The following is a 25179-nucleotide window of genomic DNA, read 5'->3' as shown; positions in this document are numbered from 1 at the left end:
TCAAAGCAAGGTGACCAAACATTTTGGCCTACTGTGGAAAAGAATGCAAATCTCTGTTATAAAATTACTTGTCAGCAGCAAAAAGACTCTTCAAGTGCCTTAACCACTGTACAGCTTGATAGTTTTAATACTTCAATTTTTTTTCCATTATTCATTGTTGAAGAAATAATTTCACAATCTCAAATCAAAGTCAACACTGCAGTGAGGAGAGCTTTTCTACTTTATTACAAAGAGAAGAAGCCTTTATGTGGTCAGAAAATACAAGATTGATCTTTTTTTTCTCTTCCTATGAAACGCTGCTGTTCAAACAGCCAGAGTGAATTGTCTCAGTTCACTTAAGTCCCATCACATTCACTTGGGTATGGATGTCCTTGGCTGCTGAAAATCTGGCCCTTTAGTGCACAGGGCGACAAAGTAGTCCCCTGACCAGCAGTTCCAGAATGTCCCGTTTTCATATATTGCATCCATGCACACCTCCTAAAAATGAGGTACAGCAGGGCAAACATTTTCCAAAATAGATGTCATATATATAATATATACACATTCGTACATACATACCTTTATTCATGTGATGTCCAAAAATTTAAAAAAAATGTACACATTTATTACAAAATCGTAACAAAGACTGGACAGTGTTTTGCTCATTCTGGAAAGATGAAGCTCAGTAATACACAACTCTGGAAACTAACCAGAGACTGTGGCAATATCTTTCTTCTAAACAGTCAGATATTCTTGCATTAAGCTTGGCGAAAACTGCCTTTCAAAAACAGAAGGGGAAGTAAAATGAAGGAAGCAAACCTTGCTCATCTTTCCAAATGAAATACGAGAAGGATCTTCACATAAAAATGCACAAACATTTTTTATTACCAATAGTGCTACAATGAACAATGCAAATTTTGTTGTCTAATTTTTTGTCTTTTTTCTTATTTTTTGTCTTTTTACATTTTGGAAAACTAAGTGGTAAACTTTTGTCAGTGTACTCGCTTGTCTTTACAGACCCAAGCTTGTCTGCTGGCAAAAATAAAACAAAAACAAAAATTCAGACCCTGCTCAAACTAAAGAAAAACAATTACAAATTTAGTTGTTGGGCAGCACATAATTAGTAAGGCAGGACCTCAAATGGTGACCCTTCGCATGAGCCAATTGCCAGATCCTCAAGGAATTAAAACCAGGATGCCTGAGCCACATCAGTTCTGCAGTTATGTTGAGTATTGTGCTGAGACAGCCATACCCCAAGAAAAGGGAAGTCTTTAGAAGGCTTGCTGAGCAGGGTTGTAGTTGAAGGTTGATGGCAGATGAGGCCTTTCTTCTAATTTGTCATATTCCAGATGGAACTCCTACAATCAAAAAAGAAACAAACAAAAAAGACAAAGCCAAATAAAACTATGTGCCATTTAACTGCTGGAAAGTGTCATCCACATGCTATATTTGAAAAGCACAAATACAAAAGAGATCAAGTCCAAGTCTTAGTCTATCTTGAGGCAAAACCACACAATTTCACTATCTTGGGTTCTGTATTTTAATTACAAAAAAGCCAATATCCTGAGCCACTACATCTGTAACGTGTGGGTTCCCCACCACTTTTTTTTTAAATGGTACTTTACTCTCAAAACTCTTGTTATGATCTCAATTATACAGTATGTACACAACACACTCACAAATCAGCTCATGCCATGATTGCATTATGAATAAAGATTCCTGTCTTTCAACAATTCAGATGTACAGAGACTTATTCTGTATGATCTGAAGTTCTGAGATATTTTGGGGTATTCTCACAGGCCCAGTCTTAAGTTAAACTAGCTAGGTTACACCTTAGCACAACAATGGGGAACATGACAAAATTGCTAGACACACTCTACTGAAACCTAGGTAAGCCAGAACTGAAGAAAAATAATCTATCACGTCTCACACTCCAATTTAAGCTTCAGATTTACCCAAATCCTTGTGTAGGTCCTGAGATCCTTCATATTACATCCTTCTTTGAAAACATCTTTCACAAGAAATTTGCCTGGTGTTTTATAAACAATCATTCAGAATAAAAATCTTTGCCTATGTACTCAGATGCTACACAAGGAACTGATGCATAAACAAGCAGCTTCACTGTCTCACTGGCACAACCACCTGACTTCCATCTGAGGGATTTGGTTTGCCTACTTGTGAAATATCTCCATGATGCAGCAGGAATTTTTAATCTGACTATAGCAACTACTACAAATCAGATTGCAGCTAGCCCTGATATCTAAATGCATCCTGATTATTACACAGAAAAAGCAGCTTTTCCCTCCGTGACCTTGCACACAACCCTCAATTAGTACACTCTGACATTTGGTGCTCCTTCCCTCATCCATGCAGTTACAAGGAATTACTTAAATCTGACATTTTTCAGATCCTTTCCACAGCTTAACTTTACCTCGCCCCCATTTTATCTTCATTCAAGAAGTACAGAAAGTGGAAGCTGCACAACTATTTTTTAAGGCTACTTCCTTTCAACACAAGGGATACACAGTCATTTCTTTTGCCTAGCTGAACAGGGAACCTCAGCAGACCTTCATCTGTATCTATGGAGAAAACTGAATCCCCCTCCTTTTACACACCGATAAAAACACTAAGAGTGCAGAACAGATTATCTTAAAGCACTCCCTCAAGTGCTTAAATAGTGCAACATTTCAGCTTTTACGAGTAGACAAACTAAACAGAAGAACAAATCAATGCAACATCAGAAGTAAAATCTAGGAAAACTCAACTCCCCAAACTCCCTCCTTAAAGGCAAAACAGGGTCTAACTAGTATGGAAAGAACATTCAGCGTGGCAACAAAACAAATGAGGGACAAATGCTAGGAATTCAGTAGGTCTCTATTCCCCAGAGAATACTGTACCTAAACCTGGAAAATCCTTGCAAAGCCTGTGTGTGAGGTTATAGCCATTTGCATTGAAGTGTTGCATGTTTGCCTCATTTTTGCTTTCCTGCTCTGCTTCAGCCAAGATGCGTTTCTTTTCTTTTCTCATTTTTTCCACTACACTCTGTGTGTAGCCTTTAAGTTACACATACAAGTGAATTGCTTTTGGCACTCCTGATTAACACTGCATGCCAGTTGGTGTGCGTTCCCCTCTCGTGCAGATCCACACATACGTGCTGGTACTGAAGGGATGCCTGCTCTCTCCTTTTGTCAGCAGCAAGGTCAAGGTGTACAGGTATTTTGGTGTCAATAGCTGGTCTAGGTAGGCTGGATCTTCATAATTCTGAAGTCATTTTCTAATAGGAAAAATACCTCTCAAACTTCTCTCCCATTCCTGGCTTTCAAAGTTTCCATTTTGCACGTAATCATGGAATCATTACTATCATTCTGTTGGGGAACTGCTTCTTTTTAACAGAATTGTAAACAGAAGAAAAGAGTTAATAATAAAAGCTTAGATCAGTTACCTGAACCTTCACATGCTCTGAAATGCCCTTGAAATTACACATGGAAAACAGCTACTGAAACCATTACGATGGAATCCATCACCCATAAATGGGGTTTCCAAACTTCCTGTGGCTGTGTGCTACTGCTGGTCCTGTCCGAAGGAAGGTTTTGGCACCTTGAGCACTGCTTTGTGGGCCACAAACTGGAAACCTTTCGTTTAGAAGGAGGAATACGATTTCCTACCAAAGTTGCTTTAGGAGCACATTAATTGATGCTTCAGACTGCTACTGATTTTAAAATAAAAAGGCTTACAAGAGCCTTTCTGACTTACAGTGTCAGCAATGCTGAAGCCCAATATCCAGCAGTATTTAAGAATACTTCAGTTATATCTGACAATACCAAAAAAGAACTCACTGACAAAAATTTGTTGAAAACTAAAAGGCAATTATTTATTGTATGTAGAAAAATACTTGTATTACATGTTTTTTACACTTTAAGTCTTCCCTTTTTATTCCAAGGGCCACTATAGTTTAGGATGTGAACAGCATCACTGATATTTTTGAATATAAACAGATACAAATAAAGTGTGAAAGTGCCACTTATCCATTGACAAACATTCGTTATGCTGTTTTACTTCTTAAATGGAATAATTATTAAAAATTAAATATCTTTTAATAACCAAGGAAAACGAGCACTAAGTGTATCTGGAAACTTAGGGCACACGTGCAACACTACATAAGCTTTCTATGCAATTAAATCAGTTCCTTCTTGTGACATTCTGAAAACTTTTTACATCAGCCTGCACACAAACAATAATACGTAAAAATACTAGAAAAAGAATCGTTTCAGGTGATCCATAGCATTAATAGACTAAGCCAAAGCAAAGTTAGCTGAATAAGAACTGCCCAGAGCACAACTTATTCTGGGCTATGTAGTCCCATCAAAGGACAGCAAAGAAAATTCAAGTGGGACCAAAAAAGCAGTATTTATGCTGGCTCAAGGATGGGTGCAAAGACCCAAGTTTAAGGAGGGCCTGAATCCAAATGCTACGGCACATCTCTGTTAGAAGAACAAATTGAACATTCTACCATTTTAAGATCAGTATTAATACTTTTATAATTACTAGAAACTCATTCAATATACAGGCAGCAACTCTTACAAGCAAGTAAACACTTCGAAATTTAACCTTTCTCCAGAAAGAACTCCACGTTTTATAGATACAAAATCAAAGTATACAGGTTATGTTACTTTTTCCTCTCCTTACATGGGATTAATTCTCCTTACTTTTCAAAGGAGAAATTCCAGACAGTCTGCTTCAGACAATTTAAATCAGGATTTCAGTAAACATGCAATTGTAGAAGGCATTTTTGGTCTCACATCCACTTCCCTTCCTCTCTCTTTCACGTCTCCTCTACAGCAGCACACTATAAAGCCAAATCCTCAGTGAAAAATCAAAGTGCCTTTAACCATATTGCACTTTCTACACGCCCTAGGATGAAAAACCACATATGGAGACATATTTGTAGTCAGCATTTTCCTGTGTTCTGTTTGGCATTTAAGGTAATTTGGAATTTACTGTTGTTAACATTCTCTCAATATTTAAGCCACCTATCAGTATGGAATTAACAAAATCTTAATAGATAAGGAGCTCTCTATTATTTTGTTTAAAGACTCAGCTTTTTTTTTTTTTTTTTTTTTTAAATTTCCTTCTTTTAGGAAATAGAGTATTAGGAATAGAATACACAGCCTATTCTTTAATTTACAAAAAGAAAGAAAAAATATGTTTTCATTGAAGTATGTAGTCTGCTTTACCAAAACGTGTAAAAAACAAACAAACAACAAAAAACCCTAGGATACTATCAAAAAAATCTACTAATCCTTGTTCTTTGTTATTATAAACTTAGCTGTAAGACTTTCTAACGTTATTCAAAGCAAATAGTTACATTTTATTGTATCAATTATTATTCAATATAACTTTTAATAACTGAGTTACTAATTTACAGGTACAATAAATACACAAGCTGATAATTGCATAATGCAACTTCCTCAAGGCACAACACATTAAAATACGTGCTGCCATCTATTTGAGCATATACACTATAACAACAGACAAGTTTATAAAGTACCTTGAAAAATAATTTAATTTGCATATATAAATAAGAGAGTAATTTACCAGAAATAATTCTTGTTTGACTGCTTCAAAAGGGCACTAATGAAGCCATTAAGCAACAATTACTATTGTGGCCTTCTAAGGAATGGTATTCCCAGTACTCACTAGTAATGCAGCTGTTACACTAAGAGACTGCTATTTATCAGAACTCTTTTTTCCCCCAGATTGTTATATTTTTAATTTCCTGAACCACTGATTAATACTTCTGTGATTGACAGAAAAAGTTTCTTGGCTGTATTTTCCTTCAGTTTAGAGGTCACCACATACTGCCATTTTTGTTTTACTCCTCATAGGAAAAGTCTACATCAGAAATTATCAGAGGTAACACCATTACCATACAGTGCCAAGACCACACTTCACATATTTATAGAAATTCTTATTTACTGATCACAGATGGAACTCTCGCAGAAGAGTTTCCAGCAAGTGATTCCTTCTCCATGTAACACCATACCAATTTTTCCTCAAACCCTTCTCTAGACTCCTGTGATCAATAGTCAACTTGCCTGGTGCCCTTCATACCCAACTAAAACCAAGTTAAAAATACAAAACGCAAAAGAATCTGTATAGAACCTGGGTAAAATCATTTGGAGAACTCATTTTGTGCATCTCTGTTTCATCCCTACAGCTACGAATACCACTTATACAAAGCCAGCTCTACTCTTTAACAGAGGAAGGACAAAAGGGCCAACAACTCAAGCACTGGATACTGAATTTCATGACAGTACTTACAACTCCCAGTAAAGAAAATACTGTCTTCAAAAGTAGTGCTTAAGCATCAAGTAGTAGCTAGATACATTCACTACAGGTAGAAAAATGGGAGACACTAAGGATGTCACTATCCTTACACAACGGCCATCACTTCCTTCTAATAAAATAACTTTTTATTTCCAAATACAGTAAAATTTCAATCTAATCTACTGATATGGATACCCACATTAGACTTCTATTGCTCATTAACAAATAGAAAATAATAAATTGACTCCAAAGAAGAAATCTATCCTTTCAAAAAGTAATTACTCCCCCTCTGAATATCTTAAGTAATAAAATAACCTTAAACAGTGCCTTGGGATACCTAACAAGCTATATTCAAACAACAAATCAATAATTTAAACAGAAATAAAATTCTCGGTTTTGTTTAGGTTCTCTTCTGAGGGGAGAGATGTTTTTGCTTTAAGGTCTTGGAATCACCTTGTATGTATGCATTTTATATATATATAATAAATTGCACAAGCACAGCCTGCTATTAAAATTTTCCATTAGGAAGCTTTAGCTTTGTTATGACCATTGGAAAAGCAGTAAAACCAATGAATCAAATGTGCAAATGGACTGATGAGTGCCACATGTCATTGGAGATGACTAAAATGTAAATTTCTCAGGGGGCTGGACAGACAAAGCAAATTTATTCAATAAGAAAGAAAAAAAAAACCAACACGTCTAGTTAATCTTCAGATGAACTAGAACACTGAAGTCTAATGCCTTTAGTTTAGAGCTGATGTTTGAAAACATATCAACCAACACATAACTATTCAATGGAATACTTATGTTATCTTAAAAGTACGTAGATGCAGCTTGATCACAGAAATGAAATGCCTTCTGTGTAAGCAATTCAGAATTTTGGCTTTCCAATTAAATGAAATATCTAAACAGAAGAACGTGCATAGTTCCAACATATAGGAATCTTGTTCAACATCTCAAGATTTAGTCTGATCTGCCATGTGATTACCAGAAAATAAAACAAACACAAAGGAGTATGGTCAGACGTTCTGTAGGTACGGTACACGTTCTAAGTTTCTTTATCATCAATGAATATGCCATGCTGGTTAAAACTTGAAGGAAAATCATGCCACTGCTATATAATTCTACATAACTAGAACAGGTTGGCTGGTCACAGCCAAAGACTTCTAATCAATGGTTCTGTCAGGGTAGAGGCCAGTCACAAGCAGTGTCCCCAAGGGACACCGGTCTCGGGACCAGTGCTCTTCAACACCTTCATCAATGACACAGAAGATGGCATCAAGCGCGCCTTCAGCAAGTTTGCAGATGACACCAAGCTGAGTGGTGCAGTCGATGCGCTGCAGGGAAGGGAAGCCATCCAGAGTGACCTGGATAGGCTGGAGAAGTGGGCCCATGTGAACTTAATGAGGGTCAACAAGACCAAGTGCAAGCAGTTGTACTTGGGCCAGGGCAGTCCCAGGTGTTTATATAGACTGGGGGAAGAACTTTTAGAGCAACCTTGCAGAGAAGGACTTGAGGGTCCTGCTGGACAAGAAGCTAGACATGAGCCAGCAGTGTGCACTTGCAGCCTGAAAGGCCAACTGTGTTTTGGGCTGCATTAAAAGAGGAGTGGCCAGCAGGGAGGTGATTGTCCCCCTCTACTCAGCTCTTGTGAGGCCCCATCTGGAGTACTGCATCCAGGCCTGGACCCCCAGTGCAGGAAGGATGTGGAGCTCTTAGAGCAGGTCCAGAGGAGAGCCACTAAGATGATCAGAGGACCTCTCCTATGAGGAAAGGTTGAGGGAACTGGGTTTGTTTAGCTTGGAGAAGGTTCCGGGGAGACCTCATTGTGGCCTTCCAGTACTTGAAGGGAGCATATAAACTGGAGGGGAAACGCCTGTTTATGTGGACAGTGATTGGACAAGGAGAATGGTTTTAAACTAAGATAGAGGAGGTTTAGGTTAGATATTAGGAGCAAATTTTTCACCCAGAGGGTGGTGATGCACTGGAACAGGTTGCCCAAGGAGGCTGTGGATGCCCCATCCCTGGAGGCATTCAAAGCCAGGCTGGATGTGGCTCTGGGCAGCCTGGTCTGGTGGTTGGTGACCCTGCACAGAGCAGGGGGGTTGGAACTCCGTGATCTTTGAGGTCCTTTTTCAAACCAGGCCATTCAATGATTCTATGAACTAAAATTAAATGGGATCAGCGATTTTTTGAAAAATTATTCAACTCAGACTCAAGCTAGGTGTGATGGCTGCATGCATACTGCTTTCATACATCTTTTCCAGCTCAAACCAGAGTTGAATGCAATCCCTTATAGGGCAGGCTACTGCCAGAAGAACGTATCCCTTTTTTCAGGTTAGTGAATGACAACACTGCTGATCACTCAAATCTTTTTGCACTTATATACATTAGAAAGCATTTGCTTTCATGGGGTGAAGAAACCATAATCAAGGAAAATACACTGTACAAAATGATTTCAAAGCTGAAAGACACTAAAATATTGGAAATTATTTTGAAAATATTTTGAAAAGAGGATGGAGAAAAAGAAGCACAATTCCATAAATTGCACATAAAGGGTCACGAATATTGACGGTATTCAAAACAGAAGGGAACAAATTATCACAAGTGGAAAGGGAGAAGACCGTTGTTCTTTTTGTGTTTTTTTTTAATGCCTCTTGGCCTAGAATACAGAAAACAATCATGAAAATATCTCCTCCCTAAGAGAAGCAAGCTATTTTGAAGTACTTGAACATTCAAACAACAGAGCACTAAACTCCTACATTATCCTCAATAAGACAATAACTAGAAACAACAACAAAAAGAAACCAACCCAAGCCAACTCCTCCCACCCTAAACACTTGTTCTAAATCTAAAGATTGATGTGGTAACTCCTTACTTGACTTTCTCAAGCAAAATAGTAATAGTTGCATGCAGAACTTTTAAAATGACAAATTATTTTTATTCTAGAATACTGTACTTGAAAGAAAAGCTTTCAATGTTAATAAAACTTGTGATAAAAGCAAGAAGTTCCTTTTCGTTCCCAAAGAAAACAGGAAATGGAGAAACTGCTCCTCCTTTTCCACAGACCAACCAGTTTGTTTTTTTTTTTAGGCAATCTCTGTTCTCATGCACACCAGAAACTGAGATAACGAACTAGAACGATATGAGGTTAAAAGCTGAGACTTTGGGATGGACTTTGGGTTTTGTCCTTCTAAAAACATACGGCTGATAGGCTTAAAATATCCTCGCAAGGGAAAATATATACCTTAGCTACTTTCCTCCAGTTAAGACAGTCAAAGAAGTAATATGTTCCCCTCTCGTACGTATTGGTTTTCATTGTTGGCTCCATTCCGGGTGCCCTGGTGATCCATACTCGTTCTTCTTTGTGGTATCTCCAATCCCGGTTAAATCTTTCATTTTCAACAGGAAGGAAAAACAATTCTTAGCATTAGTTATTTCAGTTTGACATCACAGACTGCAATTTTAAGATTTTAAATAAAACTTATACGATTCAAAATCAAAATGATATTTCTGAGACATCATTACAGTTGCTATCACATACTACTTCCATATAATTATTACACCTTAATTTCATCACACACAAAACTTCAGGAAGTCTGGTAAGTTCAAACAACAAACTTTTTTATGACTAATGTTTAATAACTAATGGCATTCAAAAACTTTTGCTTGACACTGCTTTATAAGACTGCAAAATTTATGAGACTGGCATTTGATTTGTTATATGAATGAAAAAAGTGGAAAATGGAATCAACGTAGGAGGAGGCATTCTGAAAAAGTTTTCCAGCTTCAGATCGACTAAGCTTCTCTCTCCAGCATTGTTTTATCTTTTTTAATATTACATGCATTACTTCATTACTGCAAAAGATTAAATCATGTAAGACTGACGAAGTAGTTTGAACGTACAGCTCTACTGCTGCTAATAGCTGTAATACATCTCCTCCATTCATGTAATAGAGATAAAACAGGAGATCTTCTCCATATCGGCCGAGTTTTATTGCAGCCAGCTGCAAAAGATGGAAGAAAACGAGGATGAAAAATCACAATATACAAATGCTTTAAGACATAACATCCCACTTAAACAACAGAAAGATACGTGCAGAATGTGCTTCCATCCTACGTGTATTGTAAATCATAATCTAACAGGAGCAATAATTATTATAACAATCATTTCTCTTCATTTTGTTAACCTTTTCAACTAACAGGAAGATACAGAAGGAAAATAAACAGAAGAATCAGCAAGATAGAATTTTATCCCCCCATCTATGCGTATCCTCATCTACTCTTTTTAGTTCTTTAAACGCTTGAATGTATTTGCTTATTTCACACCCTATTAAGTAACACGAGCACAGTTTCTTGCCATATTTCTCAACAGTCCCTCTTAAGAAACTACAGTACTTGAAAGAAAATATACCTAACAAGAATTCCTGTTTGTGCATACATGGGAAGCAAGAGATAAGTACGACAGTATCTTGATTCACAATTCTGAGCCAATCTCAAGAAAAAAAAACACAATTTAATATGGCATTTGAATATTAGAGTATGCTGAATTATACTGAACATGCTCTTTGCATAAAGAGCATACTAGTAAAAACACAATGTGTTTGTTAGCTAGCTATGCCTGTACTCATTTTTGTTTTTCCTACTCTTTTCTAAGGTGAAATGGGTACATGATATATCTGATCAGCCAGTTAACATATCACTGCTCTTAAAAAGATTGAGAACATCCACTGAATGCGTTGAATTTGGAAAAAAAAAAAATCTGTTTGAAAGAAAATTTAGAAAATTACTGGTAATAAACTAATGAAAAATACACACACATACTCACCTTATCCCTAATGTGAATGTTAGTTAAGTACTCAGATGGAACATGGAAGTCTAAAAAAGAATCGGAATTGATGCAACTATTAAGACTTGTAAATGAGTACCATTTTCATACATTAATATTGAATTAAATAGCCATTTTTTTCTTACCTATGTCTTGAGGTCGACAAGGTGATGATGCCCAAGGTGATGCAAATTTGGGATAAAGATTTCTGTGGGAGGAAAAAAAAAAATTACAAGAAAAAGAAGGCAATAAACATACCACAGAACCAAAATCACTCCACACGAGGTGAGAAGGATAGAGAGAGGGAAAGTTCCAACCCATTTTTCCTAAAATAGCTACATTTATTCATTTTCTTTCTAATGTTCAAAGAAAGGGTGCATTTAAACAATCTTGGAATCTCCAGAGCCAAGATTCCATTTTTTTAATCTATCATTGCTTTAACTTAGGTCATTCCTTAAGTGTCAGGAATCCAATTTTAAACAGATTATTATTATTATTATTATTATTATTATTATTATTATTATTATTATTTGACCTGAAATACCTGAGCCTGGTGGGTTCTGATTTATTAGCCTATAATTTAAAAGGAAGAGAAAAGCTTATACTGGCAGATTCTTTTTAAATTTTTTTTTATTTTTTAATGAACCAATAAAGATGTTCTTCTTTTAAATTCCAGTGGCTGCAAATACACTAAATCCCAGCACAATATGAAGATACGCTTATTATTTAGTATTTTTCTTTCGTAGAAATTTTGCTACCAACTCAAAAATAAAGACCCTCCTCATTCACTTAACAAAGAGAAAACAATGAACTTTCCAACTCAATGATGATGTACTGAGGAATGAGCTTTCTATTTAATGGATAAAGCAGTGAAAAAAGGTCCAAGGAAAAGAACTTTTTCACAGGTAGCTACAGCCAGGACAACATGCTATGGGGCACTTAGTGGAAATGTTACTTGTATTAGGGTACATCCTCTTCAACTCTTGCTTCCTGCCTGTCAAAGACTTAATAGTTGCTACTAAGTATCTGAATCCTACACAGCTAACCCAACAACACTGACTTCCAGCTGAGCCACAGGGCCTACAAACTACACTGCCAAAATGGCGTCAGTCTCCCTCTAGGTTAACTAACCTTAGTGAAACAGCGAAAGTTTGTGCTAGAGAGCCTGAAGGAAGATTTCAGTAGCAATATCTGCAAATGCTGGAAATAAACAAAGCATTCTTTTTACTGAAAGCCTGGATAGTCATTGCCCAATGAGAGGAGCTTCCTGCAATGCCATCACATCACGCATGCCCTAGTGACCTCGTGTCCTAAGGTAAAGAATCGAGGATTTTTACTCCAACTGCACCACTTAAATGCAATAAAAACAAGGGTTTGCACAGTCTCTCCCTCCTTTATGACACGAATAAAACGCTACTAATTTAACATTTTTAAGGAGGTACTGAAAAGCATACAGCTTATTCAATTAACGTTCCAGCCTATTTCATTAATATTTCAGAAAGCTTCTGAAAATGAAAGAACTGCTACATAACCTCTACAGAATTAAATAAAGCGCCATTTTTATTTTCAGCTTCATTTGTGTAGAATTTTAAGTTATTTTTATAGTTAGCTTAGTTTATATTTAAGCTAAGAGAATTTAAGAAACAAAAGCGTGTTGCCCAAGGAAGTTGTGGATGCCCCATCCCTGGAGGCCAGGCTGGATGTGGCTCTGGGCAGCCTGGTCTGGAGGCTGGTGACCCTGCACATAGCAGGGGGGTTGAAACCTGATGATCATGGTGGTCCTTTTCAACCCAGGCCATTCTATGATCCCATGAAAAGCATGTGTCTTAAGGAAATATGGGACTGTATAGGCAACACATAATCATTATTTAAGCAATAAGTGTTAACCTATCTATACAGAAAAGAGGTACAAAACTAGGAGTTATTAGGTTTACTTCAAATAAAGATATATGCAGAATTCTAAAATCGTATTTCTACAAGCACATTTATTGTGTGCTTAAATGGGATAAGTGCCTTTAATATTAGAAGCATTTCACAAGACAGAAAAAGAAATTTGCTTTCCACATGCAAAATGCTTATATTTTTTCTAAATGGCAATTTGTAAATCAAGCAAAGGATGCTTAACATAAAGCAAGACACTAAGGATAGCACAGGCTTTTTGATAAATTGCTTTGTAGTATAAAATAAAACCAACTTTATGACACAGAATAGATTAAATACTAAACCTATCTCCACCATCCAACACATAAATATCTAATATACAGTAATCATATGTTAAAAGCTTTTAAAAATCCTGCTCTTTAACATACTGAAAAAAAGCAGCAGTATGTCACATGTATATATTTTTTATGTATACACACATAGTAACAGTCTGGATGTTGCACTCAGGAGCTGTACAGTACATCTTTAGGTCATCCCTCAGCAGAAAATCATGGAATGGTTGGAAGGGGCCTTAAGATCATCTAGTTCCAAATTCCCTACAGACTATTCAATAGGTGGGCAAAGGTCAAGTTTTATTTTAAGCATCAAAACTAATGTATAACGTTGCATAAAACATCAAATAATATTTCCAGAAGTATTATCCTACTACTTCTACAAGCCAGCTGTTAACTGAATGATGTAACCAGATTTCACCTGTGTTGAGGAGCAGTAACAGAGGAAGCTCAAGCATTCAGATACAGATGTACTCTAAATTATGTTACGAACAAAGGCATTCTATTTTCAGCTGATTATCCTCCAATTACTTTTGAGCAATCTGTACTGAGAATAGTAAATAACTTCAGTATCAGGAAGATCCAGGAGATTTGTCTCCTGGTGAGTGCTAAAAATTCTGGAACTACTGAGGAAAAGCAGCGAACTGTGATCAGTTTAACTGCTCTTTATGTATTCTCAGCATGCTGAGGGAGAAGGAGATGGAAGTGAAAAACTGCTAGATTCAATAGGGAAAGAGAACTGTGAGCCTAGCACGAGCAAAGCAAACAGTGTGTTCAAGTAACACATTCTGCAAATAACATGCAATTGTACCAGAAGGATGAGTCTGGGAGGTGGTTTTGAAGTATTTTTAGAAGTGCCAGTGATATGACTATTTGACTATTTGCAAACATTACAGAAATATTTTCTAGAAATGATTATTTCTAAAAAGTTACGCCTCGAGAAACAAATATGTATGTTAATGCCAATCACTTCAATATGCAAAAATCAGGAGCTACTTTTTCCCTGCGATTTCCCTCTCACCTTGATACTCCCATTCAGAAATCTTCCCTGCTCTCACACATTCAGAATGCAGTTGTATATAAAACTTATGACAGGAAGTCCATATATATACTGTTTGGTCTTTGGCTAATGTTTTGTATGTAAGATTCGAAATGCATGCACTACACTGCCAATAAGGTTAATATTACATAAATCTCTGCTGATACAAAGATTCTTTTGTCCAAGGAATTCAGACATCTCTTTTTTTCCCCAAAGTGCCAGAGAAATAAGGTAAGTGACTAAGGCTCATTTCTGCATTCTCTTTGCTGAAAGATTAAGAGTTATTTACATAATGTAAGGCAAAAATTCAGGACATGGAAAGACTGTATCAAAGGATAAGGTCAATGCATATTTCCTATCAACTGTATTTTATAGATTAAAATAAACTAGAGGCCTGTTGTTCCCCCTCAGTGCCTCCCTCAATGAGAAGGGTATAAAATTCTTCACGACTGAAGAGTCACGATGGGACATTCTCAGCTGCAAAAGTACCAGAAATTCAATTTATCTCACACAACTGTAATCATGAAGACAGGCATTTTTTCCCAAACTGGAGAAAAATCTAAGTTCCTTCTGTAACAAGTACAAAAAAAAGAGGCTTTCTGGGCTAGTGATTCACTTTACTATTCCTAAGAACCTCTCTTACCATTGTGAACTTGCAATTACTCTTCCATCCATTACCTCTACAGGATGCCTAAATACTAAACTGAGCTGAAACAAATGGCTGGAGGTTAACTGTAAAATCATATTTTCATCTTTGATGTGGAGTAAACTCTGTAGATGCACTAGTATCTATGCCCCAAATTCCTGATATCTATATATAAATATCTTCAAAGAATACTATTATTAGAAAAATAATGTGTATCTGAGGTTTATTAACAATACACTGTTAATTCCTTGAAGAAAGTCCTAAAAAGGTAGGACAATAAGCAAAGCCACTAGGCTTACTGAAAGCTTGCAAAACAAATCTCAGCATTCCCTGAGGCACAATTATCTTGTTTATGGAAGTTTTATTTTACTGTCATTACATTTTCAAATTTTATTTAGCAAAATATCTTGTGGGTTTGATGCTTATGTGAACTAAGTGAATCTATTACTGTGAACGACAGCATAATGAAAACAAAACTGAAGACAGTACTAAAAGACAGAAACTTACTCAGGAGAGTTGAGATTGAGACCTAGTGTTGTTAAATCACTTCCTAATGCAAGATGTACCATTCCTGGATCTGTCTCTGCTGCCCTGATGAATGTTAACAAGCCAATCATTCCAAACTGGTCCGTCACCATCCCTTGTGGAATGTTGGTAACCCGACCTGGGCAAGAAGAACAAATTAATTTTCTCTTTTCAAGAGGTGAAGAGATCAACACGATGACCTAAAGGCCTGCCAAAACCTTTGAAGAGGACAAAGTGGAATGATACATACCATCAGGTAACACCTGGATCCCTTTTTTCTGCTGGTTGTTGTTTTGCGTAGTTGAACTTTTATCTCCAGGAAACTTGGGCCCATCTGTGCTGGATGATGTTTTGCCTGATGTATTCAAATTCTATTAAAAGTAATTTGAAGAGTTGGTATGATGGATAATCCAAAAAGGAAAAAATTGGTTGACCAAATCTTTCATCCGAGAGTTCTGAACAGCACTTCAAGTCACACTGATTTATCAGCTATTAAAATGCGACAAAGCTGAAGTTCTTGTACTCTGTTCACAAACCTTATGTAATACTCAACACTTCATAAAGTACACTTCCCATGCTATAAGAGCTATCAGTAAGCCTACAGCTTGCAATCTTGGAAAATATTTTTTGCTTGAGTTTGAATACACAATGAATGCCCCAAGTATCTGTTTTTTTTCCAATAGCCTTGTTCCTGCAGTCCACAACACTCCATGATGCAGCAATAGGTAATAACTCAAGCCAATTTCAGGTGCAAACAACAAACAGTTGGCACCTTTGCAACTATCAGGAAAGAGATGTAAACACTACGTTTGGCAAGAAAACTGCAATAGCTCTCCAGGAGCCCACATACTGACAAAAGCTATTTTCCATAAGCATTATTTCTTTAATATTCTTTAAAACAAATTTGCAGTAACACAATATAATCATGTTTCATCCCTTGTTCCTTACTGTACTCAATTCCAAGTGATGAGAACATTCTCTACACTGTAATCTGTCCACAGTTTCCAAGGAGAAGGCCTAATCCCACCTGTTTTGAAGTTACACTTTCCAGTTTTCATGCGAGTCTGTAGTCGCTTCTAATCCCTACCTGCCAGTACCACTGATTAACCAAATTTTGCAATTCTTTGTAAAACAATCAAACTAAAACATTTTGTCCAACACTGCAGAATGCTGTTCTCTGTCATCCAAATATTAATGTATTTATCTCTAATTTGTAATAAAAAGTGCAATTTTAATTACAGATCTTTCAGAGTAAGCAGAAAAAAAATCTTACCATCTAACACACAGTAATTAGAACAATACTTAAGATGCAACTAGCCTACAACATAACCACAAATGTAATAGTCTCTATTAAAATACCACGTTCCCTGTGCTTTCATATGCTCATCAATAATTTTACCTTCAAGTGGTATTTTATCACCTAACATTTAAAGGACTTGACAGCTTTAAGAAAGATGGTACGATGTGAAAATCACTGCTACCGATGAGGGAGACCAACAGTGACAACTGAGCTGCAATTGGTAGAAGAAGAAGTTATGAATTGCAGAACTTGAAAAATACATGTCAATTCTTGTAAATAATTTTGAAGTATTCTTGTGAGTTCTTCCTCACTCCCTCTCACTCTAAATACATGAGGCTATGCAGAGCAAGGTCACAGTGACAGATGAAACCCGACTTACATAAAATTTCTCATTAATTTAAAGGGGAACTTTGAAAACCTTACATTATAAATATATTCCACTGCCTATTTTGAAATATAGCAGTCAAGAAAAGTCTGAACACTGGAAGCAAAAGAAGCTTTACTTACAGATTTATTATCATCATTACTTGATGTTGGGTCTTTGTAGCTGGAGCCTGGTAATGCTGGGAAATCTTCATTGTGTATTGAAAAGTCCTGGGACTGCTCACTTGCTGGTTTTGTTACCATCCCAACTATTATCAAAACGAAAGCAGGAATAACATTAAATGACTGCTAGGAAAAAAATTTCCTGCTGTTGATCTTGCTTACTACTCATTTTCCTTATGTGCACATAATACAGCAGAAACAATTTAAGAAACCATCAACTCAGGTAAAACGAAACAAAGCATATTCATTTAAAACATCCACACAGATTAAAGCCTCTATTTAAGTGTGAGCTGAGAAACACTCCGGGTTAAATTCATAGACAAATCCACTGCTTTAAGAATGAAGCCTGAAACTTTTATCAAGAAAAGCACCTGTTTTGCATATCTAAATTAAAAAAAAAAAATCTTTGCAGGCATTATTGAAGTAGTTTTTAAGGAAATCCACTGAAGCAAGGATACACTGCTTTTAATGTTACACACTTTTTCCTCCATTCTCCAATCTCTTTAGAAGCAGGTATCCTTAAGACGCCCAGCTAACTTGCAACAGAACATATCACCAATGTAATACCTGCCTGTGACATATGAACGACTCCTACTTTCAGTACTGAAACTGAAAGCATTTAGCCTGCAACTCTCAGTGCTCTGACCCTAATTTTGAAAAAGTAGGCCAGTCACATTGGAATATGGATTCTGACTACTGAAAAGCAACATTTTTCTATGCCAGTTCAAAACAGAACAAAAATCCTCCACCAGACACCCAAGGGCAAATATTCTTTTCTAAGACACAGAGAAGTAATACAGTGACTTGTTTGAAAACTACACCAGCACAGTAAGAGATGGCAGAAGCAAGTGTAGGGCCTATTTTTCAATGTTTCTTAACAGACAATGTAAGATCTAAAATGGCTCAGTAGCTCACAACATATATGACTTTGTATTGTACTCTTATGTTAAAGGTCAATGTTCCATCAAGAACAAAATATATAATCTCGTTTCCGCTGTAAACCTTTTGCTTTCATAGTCACTATGATTTCTTCCACTGGAAGAACAGTACTGATTAAGAATTAACTATATTGCATATTTTCCTTCTATCTAATAAATGTTTGAAGGCTCATTTTCTGAAATAAGCCAAGCATAAAGAAAGCATGCCTCAGCTCAGTTTGAAACCTTTTTTCTTGACCACAACCAAAAACATTCTTCACTTTTACTTGCCTAGACAGTGGCAAGTGCATCTCATATAACTAATTCTTAATTGCTTCTACAGTGGCAACCTGCATTTAGCAGGTGCTCAAGATAACTTTTGAGACAGGTATTTTTTCCACAGTTTACCAAACAATCACACAAACAGGTATGCTAGCACCACAAATACGGAAATGGTGCCTTTTTCTTTTTTTAAATGCAGCAGTACAGCTCAACACTGAACTCCAGCCCCATGCTGCAAGTTCATCTGCATGGAACTTCCCTCCCATCTTCCATCAGTTTTCCAAGTAATGGCTTCTCATTTTGAGATGGACAAACTTGTGTAAACTACAAGCCATATCAGCTCTCTACTCTTAGCTTGACTTTCCAGTGTCTTTATAAGGGGAAGTGACAGTGACTTTTGCCTGCATTTGGGAGCACTTCAGTTTGACTTCTTTTGCTGTTTCTCACAGCTTATCTTAAGCAGAGGGTTTTGGTTACACCCAATCCATGAGGCTACTTTCCACAGATAATGTAATACCTATTATTTCACTCCAATTAGAATTGGAGCTATCTCTGAAGAACACTAGCTTTTTTTAGCTGGAAAAGACTAGGATATATTTAGTTGGAAATTTGACAAGTGTCACAAAAATAAGTTATAAATGCAACTTTTCAGAGAAGCTGATGCAACATGCATGACAAAATCTACTGAAGCAGTAACGCAAAAAAAGTATTATCCTTCATGCTAAACTTACCTAGTTTTTTTTCCAGACCCAAATAGTATCCAGACCCAAATTGCATCCACCCTTATGTTTTTCCTTTTATTATTTTTAAGCTGTTCAGCAAGAATTATACAAGACACAGATTTGGAATCTGAATGACAACACTCAATGCTTACAGGCTACTTTTTTTTGTTTGTTTGAAATCTGATGTTCATCATAAGAATTATGGTGAACAGTACTACAGCAAGTACTACCAATAAAAACTGAAGATAGACAGCATGTTTACAAGTGTGCACTTTTTACACAGAAGTGCGAAGTTTACGTTTCTAATAATCAAGCATTATTTCTAAAATTTATTCTTCAGTACTGGACAGTTTCTGCATACGTGCAAAGCAGAAAACAATCTGTTGCCTAAAAATAATTCTGGTGAGCAGCTTCAGATTTATCACACTACGCTGACTGAAAATCCCAGCAGCCACTGTTGGCAATGAATTTAAAACAAGTCAGTCTCAATACTTAGAGAAAACTGATAGGAATCTCCAATTATAAAGACACCGACTGCTGATTTTCAAAAAACGAGACTTAGCTCAAGATACTGGCATTTTTGAAAAGGCTTCCTATTGTCTTTAGAACTGAGAAAGGCAAATCGAGCAAGCAGACACATCGTTCATTCAAAGAGTTTTCAGAAATATAACCTTACCATAGGGAGCCCTTCCAGCTAAAGGGTTTATTAATGGAGTTGGATTGCCACTTCCTTCCCTTCTGTTTCTGTCTGCTAGTGCTGGAAAATCTGAGAGGTCCAGTCCTGTCACATTTTCACTTCCATCTACAACAAAAACATGTATTTTCATTTTATTTTTTTTTTTCCCTCTGGCTTTATTTATTTATTTTTACTTTAAAAAAAAAAATTGAAAAACCTCATTATGCACAAGATAAATCTTGGATATATTTTCTTCCTTCCAATTGATCTTATCACTCTTACACTTATGATCATCACAAATACATACAACATCTGTACTATGACATTACTCTCAAGAGTATCGAGATCTTCTTTAAACAAATGCAGTCAGTAGTACTTAGTAACACTGTTTGCTCATTTTTAATTAAACACTGCATATGTGAGATAGAAGCAGACTATCAAAACTATAGCATTAGGATAGGTAACCCATTTAAAATGTAAGGAGCTATCAAGGAAAGATTTCAAAGAAAATAATCACCCATATCATCAATAAAGAGCTCTTTTCTGCTTAGATAACACAAGACAAGGTAAAGTCCAAACCACTGCAGAGCCAACGCAGCACGAGTAACATGGGAAGATTTTTCAGTTTGCAGTGATAAAACCACATGGGTGAGGAGAGCAGCACAGCTCCATAAGGACGTCACAAGGCCGTGGGGATGCCAAACCCCTCGGCCGAGGCTTCCGTGCTATGACATCAGCAGCACCTCTGGGCAGGCAGCCACCAACAAGCCAATACCAAAGCACTGCGAGCCTACAGCACCATCACACGAGAACACTGATCTCTCTAATTCATTAGATTCAGCTGAAGAGTAATTCCCTGGGAAAAAAATCACAACTGAAACAACTGACTGAAAGGATCACTTTGAGGTCTCTAAAAACGCTGCCCCGTTGTGTTTATCCTCCGTAATGTTTGAAACTTTTATTCTCCCGTTTCCTTTTCAATTCCATAAGCTACTTTGCATTTCTAACTGAACAGATACAACTTCCAGCCAAGTGATTATTCTATAGCAGAATTATACTTTGCCTTTCAGAAGTATTACAAGCCAATACTCTGAAGCAATAACAACAGATGGCATAGCACCGTTTTTGTTCTTTTATGCCATGGGAAAACAAACAAACCATTAATACACTTATTTCTCCACAGAATCTTGAAGCTAGAATAAAGCACTTTTTGTGCATTAATGTCAGGTTTACAGAATCTGCTGAAGAACATGCAGAGTTGCTCTCTAAAGGCATCACTTCCGTGCAACAACTGCACTCACAGTATTTCTAAGCTTATTCAATCAAAAACAAAATCTTTCTATTGAACTGGGAGATCAGCATAAATTAAGAGTAAACTCACCTGTTCCATTAAAAATGTTACTTGATAAGGAGTTATTCATTCCAAATGCCTGATTTCTGTTCATCCCAAATCCAGACATACTGTGAAAAAAATACAAGAAGTCAGAGAAAGGAGAGTAGAGACTTTCATAATTTCCAGTTGAAGGCATTAAGTAAAAAAGCCAAAGGCACTTAAATTACGTCATCTTAAGCAATCCACATTAGCCTAAACTCAACTTTTTATTACTTGCCTTTATACCTTTGAAAATTCTGAACAGCAATGAGCATTGCTGAATAAATGCAACTGGAATGACTTCAAAATAACCTGATTTTTTTTTTTTTTTTTTTTTTTTTTTTTAACAGCCACAACTCCTTTGACATCTGTCAGCCAACAAGTTATGCCAAATGTGCATTTTACTCAGTAATTTCATACATAAAAATGAAATATCAGTAAAGACAATAGCAAAAAGTCAGACCAGAGAGCATTCATTTGAGGGCAGAAGCTGAATCATTAATGTGATTATATTTGTCATGACTCAATTAAAAGCTGGAAATTTACTGTGTGCAACCATCACATTGTATGGCCTCTGCCACACAGTTAAGTTAAAGTATCACACAGACAAGTAAAAATATTTGAAGACATCTAAGAATCAGATAGGACTGCTGTGGTCTGACAAACACCCGAATGATCTGTTCCATTCAGTACAAACTGAAGATGTTAAGCAGTCACAAAGTAGCCCAGAGCTGAGTGAAATTCTGTTATTTCTGCCCTGTGGGAAACCACAACATTCATTTCCCCCTGTAAGAGGACAAAAGTTGATATTTTATAAGTTCCTGTGCGTAGAAGCGTCAACTTTTCCTACTAGAATTTTTATTTATATGACTTTTTCACATTTTTACAATTAATTTCAAGCCCTAAATATTTTGTTTTTGACTGAGACATCAAGGAAAGGAAACAGTCAAGAATGGTTCCAATCTGCTCTGCTTCAGCAAGATGGTGCATTTGAAAGACATGTGAATCTTTGACACTTCATGAACCAGGAGAAACACTTCTGGTATCCTCTGTGAATCCTGGACTTGGTGAGAACTCCAACCAGAGATAATTTGATCTTGAAGAAATATAACCTTGCTTGGTCACAGACAAGCTTCTCATGCAAGATTTTTTTTTGTTCATTTGTTTTTAAAGTAATCAGAATTAACTAGATCAAGAATTTCAGTGATAAGAAAGGGACTAGGCCACCAGATGCGTATTTTCCTACACTTGTAAACTGTTAACCAGTGTTACCCCAGCTTTCAACATGTTTTACTGACGTAACTAAGAAAGAGAAAGTTAAGTATTTTGTGTGTTCAAAGACCTAAAATCATTCTTTGCTCCAAGAAAGGGAACAATTCTCAAAACACTTCATGGAAGTTATATAATTCATGCACCTCTCAAGGAAATAAAACCTTTTTTATTTCAAATGTCATGTCACCATTTCATTAAATATAGTCAATTAACAATTGGCTATGTACTATACTTTTGTAGGCTAATAAAATGTGAAGTAAGAACTTGGCACTGTTCTAGTAGTATGTCCTTTTCAACTTCTAAAAACTGTGTCATCATTAACATGAGCTATACAACACAACAAAAGAAAAGGGTTTTCATTCAAATGCTCCTACAGAATGGGATTTCATTATCTCTCTCCTCCAGCTTGATGTTATTTAAACAAGTACTTCCTACGCATCAATCTCCAAAATCATCATTCCCTGTACACTGATCTTTTTTTTTTTTGATCCATGCTCAAGTTTTACAAATGCTTTAAAATATAAAACTATCTTTTTAAATTATCATCTCCTTTGCTTGCTGGTACATCACAGGAAAGAAAAGGCCAAGACACAAGGGCTACTCCTTAAGAAATGCCTCCTATTTTACTCTGTTAGCTCACAACATCAGAGGTGGATGTTGGTAGTATGGCTGTGGGGGTTGAACCATACCAAGAATATTCTGTTTCATTTTGTTGCCATGTGACAGATGGCAGCAGAGGGGCAGTCTGATAAAATGGCTTGTTACGTGGAAGTGCGGATAAGCAAAGGTGTGGAATTGAATTCCTCCATGTGGAAAAAAATGGCATCTACTGGCATTTGCTGAATGTTTATGGAGACCAAACAGTGGATGTGAGCACAGTGAGGTAGTGGGTGGTGCATTTCAGCAGCGGGTCACCTCAGCTGGTACAGATTTTGACAAGCATGGCATACGGGCTCTTGTTCATCACAGGCAAAAATCCACAGCTAACAGCAGTGACTATGTTGAAAAATGGTGTTTTGTAGCTGAGAATTCACTCTATCAAACAGTGGTGTTGTGTTTTCTATATCTGTTGTAGTTTCCATAGAAATAAATAGGAGGCATTACTTTCAAAGTGGCCTCTGTCCAAAGTCTTCTTACGCTTCAAGAACACAAACTGCTATTACCAAACCTCTATTGCTGTGATGAAGAAAGAAGTTATTTAATGCCTATATCATAATGCAGAGATACAGAATTAAATAGACTGATCAAGTTTCAGATAACTGGCATCCATTTTCCTTCATTTGTTTAGTAAAAATACTACACCATGTCAGAAGTGGCATTTGACTGCCATGAGTGTATTGGAGCTGAGTCCCCTAGGCTAGGGCATGAGGCAAGAAAGAGCAACAATCTGGGAACGCGGGGATCATGAGGTTCTGGAAAGAAGCCTGGAAAATAGTCAGCTGTGGGAAGCCAGTTACATGCTACGTAATCAGAATTGACACAATTTATTACAAGGTTATCAATATAAACTAAGCATAAACGTACCAACAACAGTAAAAGCACAATGATTTCTGATGCCACAATCTTGCCCAGAATTAGAAGAAAAAAAAGCAGAAGTAACTGAGAAAATTCTGGCATCAAAAATGAGTACCTTAGATGAGTTGTAAACCACTGCTTTCCATATTGTTCCAAAACTTAAAGAAGTAAAATATGAGGTCTACACTATGTCCAAGTCAGCTGACTGTTCTTATAGAATAACTATTTAGAAATAGTTATTCTGGATTACCACTTGCCTTAATTCTTCCCAAACTCATAGATGAGTAGTTTTCAAGATGTATACACACAAAAACCAAGGTCTGATTCAAAAACAAACTCTGGAACACACTAGAAACATCACAAGTTTTAAAGAAGGAGCAGTAGAAATTAAGTAGTCAGAAACAGAAGTTAGCTGAAAGGCTGCAATATGCCTGCACAAGCACTGAGTGCTTTGAAAGTTAGCACCGAGAGACTGGAAGACACAAAGCGGCACTCTGAAGTTTTATTCTAATGGATAAAAAACTAGACTTTGAGAGCAGTACTTAAGCACGCCCATGGCTGCACAGGGATGGTCTGACCAAACAGCCTTACCTGTTCACAGTAAAAGGTTGTCGAGAGGGTTGCTGCTTTGGCATACATATTATGCTTGGAGAGCTTCTGTTAGGGCTGCCTAACCCTGAACTGCTCATGCTGTTTGTCCTGCTGGGAATTCCAATGCCCTGACCAACCTGGGAGTGGTTCATCATATTCCTAGGATTCATAGGCAATATCCCCCTGAAAGAGAAAAACCATCCACGGAGATGAATCTGTGCAATAGTATTTGGTTACTCACTTAAATTACTCATGTTGGATAGACTTGGAGTTGTTGCAACTTAATTTGTGCTTAGATTCAACACCGCGTGTTTGTATTACTCTCTATAATTAACGTAGTTTTGGATTTCTTCAGAAACACCAGATGACCCATTGCGTACCAATCAAGTCCTCAGTCAGGTTCAGATAAATACTTAAGTACTATGCATT

At 36.7% G+C, this 25179-nt stretch overlaps 1 protein-coding gene across 1 annotated transcript in view; it reads right to left on the bottom strand.

Annotated features, from left to right (window-relative positions):
* Nucleotides 1-202: 202 nt before the first annotated feature.
* Nucleotides 203-25179, bottom strand: part of CNOT2 (CCR4-NOT transcription complex subunit 2) — a 92183-nt gene continuing 67206 nt past the window's right edge. The window contains exons 5-15 of the mRNA XM_042815449.1: nt 24751-24933; nt 21382-21461; nt 20001-20126; nt 17365-17489; nt 15808-15928; nt 15540-15696; nt 11281-11342; nt 11135-11184; nt 10213-10313; nt 9554-9698; nt 203-1337 (exon numbers count right to left, since the gene is read on the bottom strand). Coding sequence (XP_042671383.1) covers nt 1251-1337; nt 9554-9698; nt 10213-10313; nt 11135-11184; nt 11281-11342; nt 15540-15696; nt 15808-15928; nt 17365-17489; nt 20001-20126; nt 21382-21461; nt 24751-24933 — 1237 coding nt within the window. The 3' untranslated portion in view covers nt 203-1250. The remainder of the gene's footprint in view (nt 1338-9553; nt 9699-10212; nt 10314-11134; nt 11185-11280; nt 11343-15539; nt 15697-15807; nt 15929-17364; nt 17490-20000; nt 20127-21381; nt 21462-24750; nt 24934-25179) is intronic.

This window comes from Centrocercus urophasianus, unplaced genomic scaffold, assembly GCF_019232065.1.
Source record: "Centrocercus urophasianus isolate 14NV4802_14NV808 unplaced genomic scaffold, USGS_Curo_1.0 seq_15, whole genome shotgun sequence".
In the NCBI taxonomy this organism is placed as follows: Eukaryota; Metazoa; Chordata; class Aves; order Galliformes; family Phasianidae; genus Centrocercus; species Centrocercus urophasianus.
The sequence above is the reverse complement of the archived record's forward strand: the minus strand, read 5'-3'. Positions and strand labels throughout refer to the sequence as shown.